The sequence below is a fragment of the Mucor velutinosus genome (genome assembly GCF_035048745.1).
Source record: "Mucor velutinosus strain NIH1002 chromosome Unknown tig00001544, whole genome shotgun sequence".
Classification (NCBI taxonomy): domain Eukaryota; kingdom Fungi; phylum Mucoromycota; class Mucoromycetes; order Mucorales; family Mucoraceae; genus Mucor; species Mucor velutinosus.
The window spans coordinates 1,210,753-1,227,342 of NW_027041908.1; the positions used below are offsets into that span (position 1 = coordinate 1,210,753).

General features: G+C 38.9%; 6 protein-coding genes across 6 annotated transcripts; 5 read left to right on the plus strand and 1 right to left on the minus strand.

Moving 5' to 3' along the window:
- Nucleotides 1-1,910: 1,910 nt before the first annotated feature.
- Nucleotides 1,911-2,717, plus strand: ATC70_005707 (uncharacterized protein; the record flags this gene model as incomplete). The annotated part of the gene is made up of 1 exon (XM_064824991.1): nt 1,911-2,717. One exon carries the CDS (start codon nt 1,911-1,913, stop codon nt 2,715-2,717), a length of 807 nt encoding a protein of 268 aa, XP_064680368.1.
- A 1,169-nt stretch (nt 2,718-3,886) lies between these two features.
- ATC70_005708 (uncharacterized protein) lies at nt 3,887-4,813 on the plus strand (the record flags this gene model as incomplete). Its single annotated transcript, XM_064824992.1, has 3 exons — nt 3,887-4,253; nt 4,311-4,396; nt 4,451-4,813. 3 exons carry the CDS (start codon nt 3,887-3,889, stop codon nt 4,811-4,813), a joined length of 816 nt encoding a protein of 271 aa, XP_064680369.1.
- A 133-nt stretch (nt 4,814-4,946) lies between these two features.
- On the plus strand, nt 4,947-7,234 carry ATC70_005709 (uncharacterized protein; the record flags this gene model as incomplete). The annotated part of the gene is made up of 7 exons (XM_064824993.1): nt 4,947-5,109; nt 5,165-5,178; nt 5,239-5,370; nt 5,424-6,099; nt 6,159-6,476; nt 6,526-6,735; nt 6,798-7,234. The coding sequence occupies 7 exons, from the start codon at nt 4,947-4,949 to the stop codon at nt 7,232-7,234; spliced, it is 1,950 nt and encodes a 649-aa protein (XP_064680370.1).
- A 24-nt stretch (nt 7,235-7,258) lies between these two features.
- TOS8_2 (Homeobox protein tos8) lies at nt 7,259-7,834 on the minus strand (the record flags this gene model as incomplete). Its single annotated transcript, XM_064824994.1, has 1 exon — nt 7,259-7,834. One exon carries the CDS (start codon nt 7,832-7,834, stop codon nt 7,259-7,261), a length of 576 nt encoding a protein of 191 aa, XP_064680371.1.
- An 850-nt stretch (nt 7,835-8,684) lies between these two features.
- On the plus strand, nt 8,685-9,220 carry ATC70_005711 (uncharacterized protein; the record flags this gene model as incomplete). The annotated part of the gene is made up of 4 exons (XM_064824995.1): nt 8,685-8,717; nt 8,792-8,864; nt 8,926-9,019; nt 9,076-9,220. 4 exons carry the CDS (start codon nt 8,685-8,687, stop codon nt 9,218-9,220), a joined length of 345 nt encoding a protein of 114 aa, XP_064680372.1.
- A 434-nt stretch (nt 9,221-9,654) lies between these two features.
- ATC70_005712 (uncharacterized protein) lies at nt 9,655-10,418 on the plus strand (the record flags this gene model as incomplete). The annotated part of the gene is made up of 2 exons (XM_064824996.1): nt 9,655-10,034; nt 10,097-10,418. 2 exons carry the CDS (start codon nt 9,655-9,657, stop codon nt 10,416-10,418), a joined length of 702 nt encoding a protein of 233 aa, XP_064680373.1.
- Between the last annotated feature and the right edge of the window lie 6,172 nt (nt 10,419-16,590).

The following is a 16,590-nucleotide window of genomic DNA, read 5'->3' on the forward strand; positions in this document are numbered from 1 at the left end:
TCTTTCCAGGAAACGCATATTAATGAGTGCTCGAGAAAGAGCACAAAAAAGACTGAAAGCATAACATGGTAAATATAATGCATGTCTTTAATTATGACAAAACTGTTTATAACGTCAAATTAACAACTTACAGCGTGCAATTAAACATCACTAGCTGTATTGACACACATACGAACAATGATTGCTTTTGTGGTTGATATAAGCTTCTTGAATAATACAAACTTTCGAATTATCTCAAGTAGCGAGCATCTAGAATATCCATAAATTCAGTAACGCTCAATTTCACAGTAATTATCGTAACAGCAAACATTTTTGTCGCGCTTTCTCCTGGATGTTTGGTGCTAACGCATTCCAGTTTCAAGAGACAGCGTTTGTAATTTAGTAGCGTGCTCTAAGTGCCCAGAGATGCTTTATAAGCCATGGTATTAGCATACTGCTTTTACTGAGATGCCATGCCATTGATATATGATGCATGCATCTTCTGGCTATGGGCTGCCAAAGCAACGAAAGAATGATGCTATATTACTCTCCCAGAGCAGCACGCTTTCTGAGCATTGCAGGCATTTTGAGTCTATTACTTTCATCCTGTATTAAAAGAAGCTAGAACTCTAGCGATGTAGCATCCCGGTGTGATAGAAACCACTTTTTCTCATCGGTAAAAGGTGGAAACTATCATAAATATAGCAAATTATGTTAGTAAGAAGGACAGAAAATGTCATTTGACTACTGTCAGTGACCTATGGGCTCTATAATGAGATTTGCAATATTAATTTAAAACAGCAAGACTTTGGTTGATAGTGTCGAATAGAATCAATGCAACTTTCTGATTGTCAAAAAGGCGTCGACGACTTTAAAATATCGCTGCTGGATTTAGCTGTTTTCTGAAAGCCATCAGTTGCAATTAGCAACAGCAGCACAGAAGATCTTGACATGGCACATTTACGCCCTTTGTTTATAACCATGGAGCTTATGCATTGTTCACTCAAAGATAAAATACGAACATACTTTGGGGTAAAAAACACAACAAACTCACTGATCTTTTTCTTGTTTTATTCACATGGACAAACGTGTTTGCTTTTCTATTCATGGGATGTTGCTTGTTACACACTGAACACTTCAATTTGTGAAATCCTAATTAAATGGGTTGTGCCTCAAAGTTTTTTTTTTTTTTTTTTTTTTTTTTTTTTCTGGTGCTGGACCTATTATTTATTTATTGTAATGCTAGTTGCATTTTCCCTTTCTCTCTCTTTCTCCTTTTCATCTGTTTAATCTTTCTTCTTAAAAATTGGTGAATGTCTCTTTCCTATGACTTCGTAGTATCCGAATTTAGACATTATGATTATAAGAACATCTTCAACAGCAAACAAACGGAGATGAGCACCTCGTCACCGCCCTCTTATTCTGCTGTATTAGCAGAGAAGTATCAACAGCAATGTGCAACATGGAGTAAAAAGGCAAGTAACACTCACTTAATCCGGGCCCTCTCTTTCGGTTTCTTACCTTTTAAAATGTGAATAGCTGAAAGAAATGGATCACTTGCTGCAGTCTATGAAAAGATCCATGAAAGATACGCAATTCATGCTGAAATCATACCAGCGATGTTGCCAGAGGTAGAGAGCATCATAAACAGCAGAGATACACAATGACTAATTGCAATACATAGGCTCGAATTGAAGAATCAAACTCTGTTATTGAGCCTGAAGAGTGAACTAAGTTTGTTATCCGACATGTAAGACTGATCAATGATGGCTGACTCCGCCCTTTATTCACTAACAATACCAACATCAATCATTCCAAAATGTAGTGATACAACATCATTCGATTTTACGTCAGCCCAATCGGATCAATCATATCAGGAACATACAAATGACAGCCTCAATCGCATGAATCAAGCTTTACAGCGCTTAATCATGGAAGCAGAAGCCAGTCTGAATACTCGCTTATCGTCTTTTGATGCACCTGCTGTAGATCACTCTCCCAAATCACTACGTAAAACGAAATCGTGTCCTAGATTGAATAAACAGCTACAGCAAAAAAAGAGGTATCTTTATAGTCAATGGAGATTAGCTACTACCATGAGACAGTTTATTGAAACTGTGCAAAATACGACGAGGGAAAAGAAACTTGAAGTCGGCATCGCGGAAAATGCGGTGGTCTATCATCACCACCATCATATTCATCACCACCATTATCATCATCACCACCACCATCATCATGATTATACCCAAATAACGGAAGCATCATTACCATCAGCGCCGTCAAATTCTCGACAATCCCCCTCGACTCCTTCTCTTCCTACTTCTCCAACTGTAGCAGATCCACCAAAAATGCTTCAAAGTGCCTCGTCCCTGACCTCGCTCTTTAAATATGCTATTGACACTGTTGGCGGCTTCATTCCACAATCACCCCCTTCCTCTATAAAAACAGACATACCACAAACCAAGCCTATCATAACAACAACCAAAACAGCATTTTCAAGTCTATCCAAACCTACATTGCACCGAGCCATGTTTATATCGACGATACTGATGATGCGCAAATTCAACTATTCCTCGCTGTGGTTCCGCCGAGGAAATCAAGTAGAGACCTATTGGAAATCTCGTCCACGCTATAGCAATCTTCTGAGAAACAGAGCACAATTGTTGTGGTATATCCTCCAGCTTTTCGTTTCAAAATCAACCATAAGCAGGACAACTAGAAACCCTTTTATTTTGTAAATAGATATACACACTCGCATTCGCTTCATCTGTACATCCACTTGTAAATATCAATAAATATACATACTGTAAATCTCGAGACCTTTGTCTAGAAAACACATTACTTTATCGAGACCTCGGTAACCGTGGAAATAGCATATGGGGAGTACATTACTTTTGATTAACTTCTTTCGGATTAGACGCATTGCCATCCGAAGCCGACTCGTATGCTTGTATTATACCTGTTGGCTAAACTTGAAGAGATGTTCTGAATATAGCGCCTGTAAAGCCTCAAGTAGGTATTGTGACCAAAATCCATCGAAAAGCAGCATGAGCAAAAGAAAACTGCTAATAGGGTCTTTTCAGCTTTCTCCAAACGTTATAGAGCACTTTTTGTGTGTCAACAGCAGTGTAACAATAACAAATGGCACACTTTACATCGATGATTATTCTACTGTGTATCTTGGGCTACTGTCCGTCAAATGACACACACAGTTTATTGAAGCAAAAGACGGTTTGGGGCCAAATCGCAATCTAATTTCATGTTTGAGGGTGTTGAAATGTGGTTAGTCTCTTGTTGAACCTGATCATAGATTCATACCACATACAACGAGCTATCCATCAACTGAGCAGCCCAATGTTATCCTAGCTCCTGTTAGACCTGTCAACTGTATTTAGTCATCCAAAGATATTCTCATTACGAAGAGACAGTATTTAGTGGTTTAAGATTTATAAACATCAAATTGAACGCTGCGTTCAATGCTCTATACCACAATGCTGATTACATCTATAAACTGCTTTCAAATAGCACTGGATCATAAATCCAGCGTAAATGAGCATTCCAGGGTGTGTACATCTCAACACCAAAGCATTCTTGAATGCGGTAGGTAGTAACTCGCTCGATATTGCTTCTCAAATCCCAACAAGACCCAGATCAAACAGAAATATACGCCATTTCTTTGATAAAAGGCAGGATTTGGATACTATACCTCTACCAACGACCTGAATATACCGTACACTACCTTGCTATTTGGTTTGTTCAAGTGGCCTTTCAGGTGAGAAGCGTTATTTGCATTTGTAACATCCATATTGTCTGCCGTGCAACGCTCCGAGAACACACACACACACACACACACACACACACGGATACCCAAGGCATCCTCCGGCAAATGAAAATATAATGGGCATACATGTTAGTCACCAATGATAGGTCCTTCTTTTTCTTTTGCAAACAAATATATCAAAAAGCGAGCTTTTTTCGAACAGAAAAGGGTTCACGATACCACCGCAACAACACAATTTACGAGATATTTTACTTGGTCTTTCTCTTTTGGAAGGTCTTTATTGCTAGTCTAAAGTCTGTCTTTGGATACCATAAAACCTCCAGAAGAGAAATCAGAACAACCATTGTATTGGAATGGGAGAACAAGAAGTTACAATTGAACTTTAAAGAGTTCTCGAAAGGATTTGATCAAGCTACTGTGAGGGATTTGAAGGAGAAATGCAAATTGCTGACCAATGTGCCTATTGCAACTATGAAGCTTCAAGTGTCTGGTGGTAAGTGTGTATGCCATGTTGGAATGGAATGCCTCTTCTCATATACTGCATTTACAGCTAATTTGAAGGATGACAATGCCACATTATCGAGCGTTGGGGTTCATACCAACTCGGTCATCTCGTTGAACGGTGAATTAGTTGACGTAAGTGTGTGCTGTTGCGTGTGGGAGGAGCAATGAGTCTTATAGACATGGTAGGAATCCGTTGTCAAACAAACAGCGTCTGGTAATCCTGAAGAATACGGACTCATGGTTCGCATTGCCAAGATTGTGGACACCTTATCAGACGGCACTGTGGATCAAATCGAAGATTTTGAGGAAATGATTTCAGCATCCAGCGGCAAAAAGCTGAACGAGAACGACAAAAAGAAGTTACAGGACAAAGGCATTTATCTATCAGAAAAGATCATGCAAGGCCTTATCAGTTTAGACGGCGTGGAATGTCCCAGTAGCTTTGAAACTGCTAGACAACGCAGAAGAGACGGCGTGAAGCTATCTCAGCAACTACTAGAGCGCGTGGATAAATCAAGGGCTGTCGTTAGAGATTTATGTAAAAAGTAAATATAATAAAGCGTTTTTTTTTTTTTTTTGACATTTTGAGCGAAAAAGGGGAGCTGGCTGCGTACAACTCAGAAATCAGAAGGATTTTTTCTCGGGCTACTTTTCATTCTTCTTCTTCCCTCAATTGCATACAATGGCTTCATGGAGACTCAAATATGTCAGCTTGATTATAAAACGATACAACTCGACCGCAATTACATATGGTATGCTACGGCCATATCAGAAAGAATGCATAGAGACCACAGTAGACCAGTTCGACAAGGGTTGTATTAGACAGGTGGTGTCTCTGCCAGTTGGTAAATCCAGTCATTTAACACTCCTTTGCATGGTGGGTCATCTAACGCTTAGTAGGCAGTGGCAAGACTGTAAGCACATGAGCAACGAGAACATGGCAGAGTAGTGTATTCAAGTCTCTTTGCATGTAGGTCATCATGTCGAATCTGATACCACTGATACCCTCGCCAACGCCCGAAGCAACCAAAGTATTACTCCTGGCTCATAGGACAGAATTACTGGATCAGGCGCACAATCAGATCAAACGATACAACCCAGAACTAGTAAGCACATACAGACATGGAGTCAGCCCAGCGGTATTGACCATCGCATGTAGAATGTACAAGTGGAACAAGGCAAGCGAAAAGTGGATGTGGAGAAAGCAGATGTTGTCATTGCTTCTGTGCCGACACTAGGGAGACAGGATTCAGCCCGCATCAGCCAATACGACCCAAATCTATTCAAAGCAGTGCTGATTGACGAAGCCCATCATGCCACCGCAGACACTTACAAGCGCATACTCGAATATTTTAACTTTAGCGAGGAAGGATGCAAAAAGTTGCTATGGGGATGTACAGCTACGGTGAAACGACATGATGGAGAAGCGTTACGGCAGGTGTTTGACCGCATCACCTATCACAAAGGGTTTATGGAGATGATAGAAAACAAGTACCTCTGTCCCATGCGAGTAACCATCATCAATACTATGGTTGATTTGAGCGCTGTGCGGTCAACATCAGAGGATTTCGTTCAAAAGGACCTAGCAGAGGCCGTTAATACAAATCCGCGAAATCAAGTGATTGTGTCTAGTTGGATCAAGTATGCACACCAAAAGGGAAGGAAAGCGACATTAGTGTTTGCTGTTGATATCAACCATACAATTGAACTATGCAATGCTTTTATTGATGCTGGTATCAATGCAAAGTTCATCACAAGCAAGTCCAATGCCGTTGAGAGATTGCAAGTCTTGGAAGATTTTAGGCAGGGTAAAATTCCTGTGCTTGTGAATTGCGGTAGGTTTGTCGTGGATGGATGACAGCTGCCATGTGTACTCATCACACTGTGCAAGTAGCCATCTTGACGGAAGGAACCGATATACCCATTGTGGATTGCATTCTATTGACTAGACCAACACAGTCTACCACTCTGTTCCAGCAAATGTTTGGCCGAGGATTACGATTGTTTCCAGGCAAGGAAGATTGCCTGGTGATTGATTTCGAAGACAATTTCACAGACAAAGGAAGGCATAGCCTCATCACTATACCTACCTTGCTAGGCCTGAATGTAGCTTCCGTAGTTGAGAATCAGGATATCTTGAAATTGGAAGAGCAAGCGATACAACATCAAAATGCCGTAGCACGAGAGGAGCAGCACGCCCTGAAAGAGCAAGGTAAGATGACTTGCAAGTAAAATGAACGCTGTTAAATCATCATGGACAGAAAAACGAGAGGCAGCAGCGTTGGCTCTGGATCCTAACCGTGTCAAGATTAAAGTGACGGAATACGATGATTTAAATGAACTGATAGCGGATCTAACAACTTCTGAGTCAACTTACAAGTCTTCACCTTACGGATGGGTCGATGTGGGGAATGACAAGTGCGTCTTGTATGTGCCGACCAAAGGCCATCTAATACTGGAGAGATCCAAAGGTAGGTTGTCAGCAATAGCATTAGAGAATCATCACTAATATATTTTGTGTGTATGTCACTAGACACACAATTGTGGGTTGGCTCATTCAGATACCAACTCGCTGGTAAATCAAAGTTTGCAAAACCAACGCCTATACATCTGGAAGCTGCTGCACACGCAGAGGCTATTCGAGGCGCCGATACATGGATCAGAAAGCAATTTCCAATGTTACCAAGATACATTCACCAGCAAATGTGGAAATCGGCTCCTTTTCGATACGCCAATGTCACTGATGCACAGCTGAAAGCTTTGAAGCAGTATAAAATCGAAATCCCATCCAAAATTACAAAGGGTCAAGCCATGGTACTGCTTACCAAACTCAAATTTGGACAGCTCGCCTTGTGGAAAAGTCAAATTGACCAAAATATCAAGATGAAGAAAGCAGAGAAACAGAAGCAAACCGTAGCTGTTCTTTCCAGAAAGCATAATCATATTGAAGACTTTCACAAACAGGATTAATAAAGCAAAGCGCTCTGTTTATTATTACATGACTTCCAACCATTGTTGCCTTTTTTCTACCCACATGGACTTGACACATTCTATAGTGTCATGTACAAGCTCTGTAAACCCAATCAAATCGTGATGAATGTTGTCGATCTCTTGCTTGAATTGCATCCATAATATCAAATCCTCTGTTTCTTTTGTCAGAATCCTTGTCGTGGCACACACAAACAAGACGCTTCTTATTATGAAATACACAGATCCAACGGCGATCACCAAGAGCCTCGTAACATTCGAGCCAATTCCAGTGAGTACGGTGATGCATAGACAGAGTGTAAACCAAATATACGTCTTCAATTGCGCTCCAAAGGCCTGCTGAGAGCTTTTCAAAGCTCCTTCCATGCGACGTTCTTCGTTAGCCACATCTGGCAACGCGGAAATGTTCAGTCTGCATTCGTCATTGATGCTGACAAGCAATTGCCAGCTGCTGATGACTCTATCGTATGCTGTAATGATATCAGTTGAGCATGAGGTGGGCATGATTTGCGCTATATGGTTCAAACTGTCTATGTATCTGTTGCAGCTCTTTTCAATTTCCTTGAGATGCTGATAGTACATTTGCTGATGCTCAAGCCCACTTTGCTCAAGAACCTGCTTTATATATTCCTTATTGATCTTGGTCCCAAGCAGCTGCTTGATTCTGTGTTTTCTTTTATGTATTTGACGCCATATGTGGTTGTAAATGACATTGGAAATTTCCGTGAGGCTGTTTTCATCCATGATGCTTGAGGAAATGCGAAAAAGAGCCAAGACAGAGTTGGTAGAATAGGTCTGTGGGTGTCATTATTCAGCTCATGCTATGGTATCAATCAAGCTTGATATATGCCAGCTTTTTTTCACGAGGAACTAATCACATGAGCTGCATTTTTTTTTTTTGATCTCTGATTTTCTTGCAAGCTTCATTATTATTGCAAAATGGGATCTTACCATCAAGACATTTGGATTGAGTATTACAATCTTTACTGGTAATAACCATCTTTAAAGGCTGTACATTTCAAAGCAAATGCCAGCTTCAACACTTGGATCCACTAGGCTGATCATCCATCACCAATTACCAAGTATAATCATCTCGATCCACTGCAGACAGAGTATCAGTCGGCTGACATGGACATTTAGAGCCATTTGTGATCCCTTTATTACAGATAAATGTATAATGCTCCTACGGCGTAGCAAAGCATTTAGCAAGCTCTGCTTGTTTAGTATATATATACCACTATATTCTGCACTTTTGATACTGGTTACTCTTCTTTTAATTCACATTCTACACGCAAAACCAAGCTGAAATGTGCCATGTATGATCTAAGCCATTTAGTTCCAGATACAAGTTCAGCAGTGCAAATGGCCAGAAAAAATATTTTCCTTTTCTTTCACTTTTCCACACATATCAAGCCCATTTGTGTTGACTACAATGAAGAAAAAGTACAAAACAAAGTTCCCTGTGGTAAGTTTTTTGATGCTATTACATCCAGAGCAAGAAAACATGTGTTGAAAGTCTTTCGATATTGCTGCATCTAGGCGCGTATCAAGAAGATTATGCAGTTGGATGAAGATGTTGGCAAGGTTGCTCAAGCTACTCCAATCTTGATTTGTGAGTATCATCATCAGCTAGTTGTATTGTTTCCCACATTAACCTCGTCTTAACATTGCAGCTAAAGCACTGGAACTGTTCATGCAATCGTTGATAGATCAAGCATGCCAGGAATCTCGCGAAAGAAGTGCCAAGCGATTAACAGTGGCCCACCTGTAAGAGAGCACCGAATGGACCATTTGGATTTCCTCACTCATCATTTGACCTGTAGGAAGAAGACCATTGAAACTGTTGATCAATTCGATTTTTTGAAGGATATCGTATCCAGTATTCCAGATCCTTTAGAATCACAACAATCCGATACTGTGAACAAACCAATACGTGCCAGCAGAAAATCAAGAGTCAAAGAAGAATAATGCAATCCAGCAACAGAATCGGTAGTTATTTCGCCTTTATTTTCAAACTGTATATACAAAGATTCGAAATCATTACCATTTTATTCACAACATGCAGCTCTACAATCTCATTTGCAATCTCATCCTCTTTCTCTTTCACACACACACACACACACACACACACTTTATCTCGTCTAGTGATACCTAATAAAAGATTAAAAAAGGCACACTTGTGGTGAATTAAAAAAGAACCGAGATATTCTGCATATCTGCTATACGACTCAACAGCCAAATCTCCCCGCTTTTTTCATAATCTTACTTTGCAAAGGGCATCCATGATCCTTTGAAACTCCCTCAATTTCGATTCAAGATCTCGATTGCATGCAAACTTGGATTGATTATTAAAATATTTCTCCTTTTTCTCTACTACATTAACTTACATTATCATCTCGAAAATGACGGCTCCTTTGGTAGATGAGGAAACGCCTCTTGTTCAGCAACGACAACAGCAACCACAACCACAGATGAACAAACAAGATGTGTATGCTAAATGGAGCATTATTGCCGGTCTTGCCCTGTTTGTCTCACTTGTTATCTCTGTTCTGGTCCGTATACCTTTCAATGTCTTTACATATCACCCTCTGTTCATGACCACATTCATTGTTCTGGTTACCGAAGGCATCTCGTTATTGCAACCAACCTCAACAGAGATTGAAAAGAAGCGAGGATTGAGACATCATGCCATCATCCAAACTACCAGTTACCTGTCTGCTATCTGTGGATTTTCATTCATTTTCTACAACAAGGTTATTTCAGGAAAGCATCATTTTGAATCGTATGTAAAATTAATCATCATGTAAAAAATATCTGACTAAAGTCTGTGTATTGGCTGATTAGATTCCATGGCAAGATGGGGTTATTTGTATTCATCTATCTCTTTGTTCAGTTGGTCTTTGGCGTGTCAATGGCTCTTTTACCCAAGCAAATATTTGGATCTGTAGACAAGGCCAAGAGTACCTGGAAATATCATCGTGTGTTTGGCTACATCTTGTTGCTTTTGGTATGGATCACTGCTCAATTCGGCGTACGTGCAGACTATATGTACAATAACTTGTATAGCCCTCATTTAATTTGGTTGCATTGGGTATCTTTGGCCCTTGTTTTTGGTGGCCTCTACAGTCGCATTCGTTTTGACAAGTGGGGAATTATCAGACAATAAACATTGAGTATGGCGAATTATCTCTTGTCACACAAACAAAAAGTTAATCTTGCTGTAATAATGGCTTAATCTTTTGACCATGATGCAATGGATAGACCAACTTTTGGTGCGTATCAAAAGTAAGTAAAGTGGTGAAAGCATATTGCTTTGTGCGAATAAAATACTGCAGATGTCTGTCAGATAAATTAGCAAATTGTTGCTGAAATTGCTGTTAAAGTTACCGGGCATGTTTATCAGATTAATGTACTGTATTTCGTTGACTAGCTATTAAGAAAAATGCACATATACGTATTGCTGAGCAGCTTGAGTCTATGTAAACTTCATACACCATGATTTGAAAGTTTAAAAAATGGTTACTCCTTTGTATTTAGAGACTACTATATAACGTCATACTACTTGACAGCAAGGTTTATTAATATGGCAAGCACCCATCGATACTCTGAAAGTGGTAACCTATTAAAGAAGCTTATGGCACGCTGAAAAATCAACATTGACCACAGATTTGGCTAAGATAATACCATTATAGGGCTGTCATTGAGTCAATCTAATAGGATCTGCGAGCTCCTGTTGGTTATAAAATAATGCCGAGACATTATTCTTGCATCTGTCAATCGCTCAAACGTATTGTTTTCATTAGCAACCATTGCTCTCAGTCAGTAATAAGCTTATACATAGCTAAAACACACAGCACATCTTTGGCCCTTTGCCACACCACAACTAGGGAAGATTTACCAGAGAGTTTTTACTACTAATAATTTTTCGAACACTTAATCCATCGATCTCGCACTACTCGTAATTAAAAGTTTTTAATAGCTTTTATACAAAAGTTTCTGCTCCAAATTATTTTATTTGAATAACCATCCGTTTCAAGACAACAACAACCTACCATCTAATCTAAAATTCCACTGCAGTAATATCCTTTCCTCGCAGAATTTTGCTATAGAAACATGCTCTTCTCAGAGCTCTAGCAGCATCTAAATTTCAAAATTTAATTTTGGATGGCCCAAACCTCGAAGTGTTGCATACAAGCATGCATCTTAGGTTACATTCACTTTCTCCTCAAGCCACCTTTTACAGTGTAGCAGCATAGATGATGTTTATCGTATCACATCACATCTATGTTTACAAGTCCAGTCAATTGTGTGTGCACAGGTACCTCAGGAACTACAATACATTCAATTTCCCCAATGTCAAGATATCGAGATCCACCTACACTACATGAAACATATCGACTTAGGTGGCCTCTCAACAAGCTATACCAACAATCCATAAGGCCCCAGTGGCCTGCTATTTATATACCATCTCAACGTAGTAGTCATTGACCAGGGATCTACCATATTTAAGCAAGCTAGATGCCTTGTAATAAAGAAGCTCTTTGCTTTCGTTTTAGATACAGTTGACAACTGATTATTATCATCGACTTATTATTACGAATTCATCACGAAGACGGAAATACTTTTGTACATCCAAAATCTTTGATATGAGGAAGAAATTGACAAACCCTGAAAATGATACAACATGTTGAAAATCAATGATAAAAGACACATGTTTGGCGAAGCATTGGGTATTACTGGGAGGATCTAGTACCGAGAGTGCTATTGTACCTATATAATAACTTTTTTCCTCACATAATAAATTCAATAAACATCCCTCACATAAAGCTGTGTAATCGGCGGCATATCAAATCATTGCACTTTATATTGTTTTGAATAAAGAAGCATTTATATTATAAGTATCTGGATACTCTTTTATTACAAACATAAAATAATGTTAAATGACAAATCAATAAGAAATCAACTAGCTGTAACTCTTCGCTGTTCCAACCTCTTAGCCAATCAAATCGCTTAAAAACTCCGCTGACCTAAAAAAAAATTTGCGAGGGTTTCCCCCTGTTTTGATGTGAGGCAAAATTTTAAGCTCCGCTATATATAGCAATATAGCTGTTACTATCATCAAATTTCCCTCAGGTGCTAGAGCATGCCTTACTTACACCACCTAGCTTTAAGTTCAGGCATTGAGACCCTCAATTATCACTAAAGTAAGTAGCGATAACCAAGTGGAGGCAGCCTATCTACCTCCTGGTGTCGGATAAAGTCTTGTTGAGCTTCAGTGATAGGCACATCCACACAACGTAAAAAAAGGTATGCTTCAAAGAAACATAAAAATAATAAAAGAAAGAAGAAAAGAACATACTACAATAGGAGTATAGTAGTACGTAGGCAAAAAAGGGATACTCACACAAAGTGAGTCAAAGAAAAGTATAACAAATACAACATCAGAGACGCTCAGAACAGCTCGTTGTTGTTGCAACAAAAACGCATACATGAGCAACATGCATGGCAATAGTCGGATGTAAAGCAACATAACCAACAAAAGAAGAAGAAAAGCGTAACAAAGTAAACATCATGAATGCATTATCATGACAAAGGAAGCAATAATACAAGCGTTCAAAGAAGTTTTATATCATTGCGACCAGAAGAAAGAAGATACTTACCACTTACCACCACTACAGATAGACCAGAGGATACGCAATCACCGAATATAGACCAGAGAACTAGCATGAATCAAAGACAGTAGACCAGAAAAGACCAGATTAGCAGCAGCAACACCAGTACCGTCGACAGACTAAAGGACAAACGCCATCAGCAGAGACCAGACAAAGGCCAAAGAAGTTACTTACCACTTGTCACCTCCACAGATAGACCAGATACTACGCAATCACCAGGTATGAACCAGAGAACGAGCATGCACCAAATACAGTAGATCAGGAAAGACCAGATTAGTAGCAGCAGCAGCAACAGCAGCAGAAGCGCCATAGAAAAACCGAAGAACAAACGACACCAGAAACCAGAGAAAGACCAACGAAGCAATCACCAGAGTTAAACCAGAGGACAATCATGCACCAAATACAGTAGACCAGAAAAGACCATGTTAGCAGCAAAAGCAGCAGCAGCAACACCAGCATCATAGAAAAATTAAAGAATGAACGCCATCAGCAGAGACCAGACAAAGACAAAAGAAGTTACTTACCTCTTATCACCACCACAGGTAGACCATAAGGGTATAGGCAATCACCAGATATAAACCAGAGAATGAGTATGCAGCAAAGAAAATAGAGCAGGAAAGACCATATTAGCAACAACGGCAGCAACACAAGCTCCATAGAAAAACCAGAGAATGAACGACACCAGAGACCAGACAAAGACCGGAGAAGCAACCACTAGTAGATATGATAAACCAAAGACGCAGACAGCAGAGACAGCAGAAAAGGAATGGCAGCAGCACCCACGTCAAACAGGCAAAAAAATTATCAAAACCTAATAAACAAACTCAATTAGTATTAATTTTATTACGCCTTCCAGTGCTCGTTATCGAATGGTATCTAATATATCCCGCTTCAAAGAAGCAGTATTAAGTTCTTCCAACAGTACAAGACAGAGTTATCGGAAGCTAGAGTGTTATTATCAATCAAACGGTGTCCAAAACAACCATGGTTTGATACTAAAACACGTTTTGCAAAAAGGGTAAAAAACGGGGTTACGGAAAAATGAGAGGGCACCCTATCCGACGTCACGGCCAGTAAATTTAGTCTCAGTCTTGTACCGTAGCAGCCGTAATTGCGGCAGTTTAATCTGAAATTGTGCAGTGGTATTTCCGTGTTCAAACTTGACCTGATCCGACATCTTTTAAACGTTTTTGCTAAATTCGACTATGAAAACTCTCGTTATTACACCCAACTTTCTAATACAACTCTAGAGAACTAAAGAAGCGGCATCAAATGGTGCTAATTACTCTCAGCTTTCAGACCAAAAATAATGAGCAATTTCCAAAAACATTAAAACAAGTTTTCTGTGGATATGTCAGAATTCAGCATATGAAAGCCTCATAGAAAGAGTGTCCAATGTTGCATTTCATCTTTACGATTAATTTGACCTAATATGTATCATAGAAAAAGTCTTCACTTTTGACGTGAAAAACGCGATCGTTTGATTCTCAAGAATTTTCCCTTGCTAATACTCATGGAAAAACGATAATTTTCATGAATTTGCAATGTCCCAAAAAAAAATTGAGATAAAGCATCAAGAAGTAAAGCGTGGTCAAGAGGAGATGTGTGGTGCTATTCCAAGCGCTCAAAAAGCTTTATGGCATGAGTTATTCGTGCTTGAAAATGACTAAGTTTGCACAGAATTCGAACTAAAACGACGGCGTAGTGGGTTGCGTTACCAGAAGAATAAGTTACACTTCTGTCTGATAACTCAGATGCTGTGTATTGTACATTATAAAAATCTCTAGTATCAACCCAAGGCGTGGAAAAGCTGTCCGCCCTTCGTGGTGAAGAGATGCCCATTATTATGGCTCAAAACCTTTGCCAAACAACCATAATGTTGCATACAAGCATGGCTTGATACTTGACGTTAATAGGTACTTGACATGATAAGGTTGCATAAAGCTTGGCATGACATAGTGACTACTAATTGTTGAGCACAAAGAATAAAAGGATTATTATTTGTAGCTTCTTATAAAAAATGTTCGATATTATAAAAACAAGAAAAGGCTTATTTGAATAAGATCAGACACAAAAACTAAAGATTTATTGATGAAGACAAGAGTTATTCTATTTATACTAAGTTCTGAATGCCAAAGTAGCAATTTATCTTGTACAACGCTTATCACATCTGGTGAACCTCAGTATTTAGATAGCTGAGATGCACTTCACTTATCGTAGCTTGTCCATGTTGTTGCACAACACAGACATATCTACCCATCAAGAATACCTTAATCTTTATAGACAGTTGTAGCCTTTCTGGCACAACAATACCCTTTTTTGACCATATCTCGACAAATACTCACTGGATTCGCACAAAACAAAGACCATTCGATAGCTCTACGCTATATCCATTATAATATAAAGGTCTTAAGTACCAGATGTACGTTCCTATCATAAATTTGCCCAAAATCATATATTTTATGAGCTACAAGCAGAGGATATTCAATTTTTTATTTATTTATCTATAATAACCATACCATCGTATAGAGAATTGAAAAAAAACAGAAGCTATTAAGCTTGAAGCTCTCGTTCACTTAGTAAAACCTAGCGGTATGGCCCATTGAAAATCAGTCATTAGGGACATTTTTCGTCATTACTCATCTACATCGCCCTTAATAACCCCACATCAAACATGCCCTAATAAAAAAAAAGCACCCTCTACAACGTTCACTACACATACACCCCACACTCATATAGTAATTTAAAAGTTTTGCTAGCAGCGTCCATTCAAAATGAACCATTTTCGAAAATCTTTTCTTTCTCAACAACCATGCTACCTACGCATATTTCAATTACACCATCGTCTGGAGGGCAAGAGCGGATTTTTAAATATGATGTTCTGCCAATCACAGCGAAGATGTAGATCTCGTCTCTACATATGGAATAAATGACCAAAAAAATGTACGCATATACAGTAAGTAGGTCTGGATTTTTGAATCTGATATCAATAACGCTGTATGTTGTCTAAGAAGGTCAATCGGTTGCTCTGAAAAGTTGTTAGATCTGATATATATATATATATTACATTTTATATGATTGATGGTCTCTACGCAATTAGCATTGGTGGTGGTTATAGCGTGGAAAGGATAGTGGGAAATACTTCGCGTATTTCAACATAATTCGCATAAATGTAACTATGTCTTCATCATGATATGTGTTTTAAAAGGAATCTTTTGGAGCCAATATTGCAATTGTTCCTTTCAGGAAAGAAGTATCTTCCTTCTTTTGAGATGTCAATATAGCAAAAATACATTCAACAAACATTATAGTCGTACCATTGTTGTAAATGCCAATATTAAGCAATGGGTTACCAAGCACATTTTCGCACACCATTGAGTCTATACGAAGTAAGATATTTTAATTTAGTTTCTTTCAAATGTTCTTCCCTCCTTGATTTAAAAAAAGTGGTCCAATGTTTTCAGCAATTATAATCATTGCGTTCTTGTTTTTGAACGACGTTATCAGAAATTCAACTGAAAGTAAGTAATCTCTTGATACGACACTATCAGTACATTCAGCTCATATATCGTAGATAGATCAGTAGGCAATGAAGTTAGCGGTCAAGTGGCAATTGCTTTCAAATCTGATTTGTGTCAGCAAGAGGGAAACAAGTTGCATGAGATG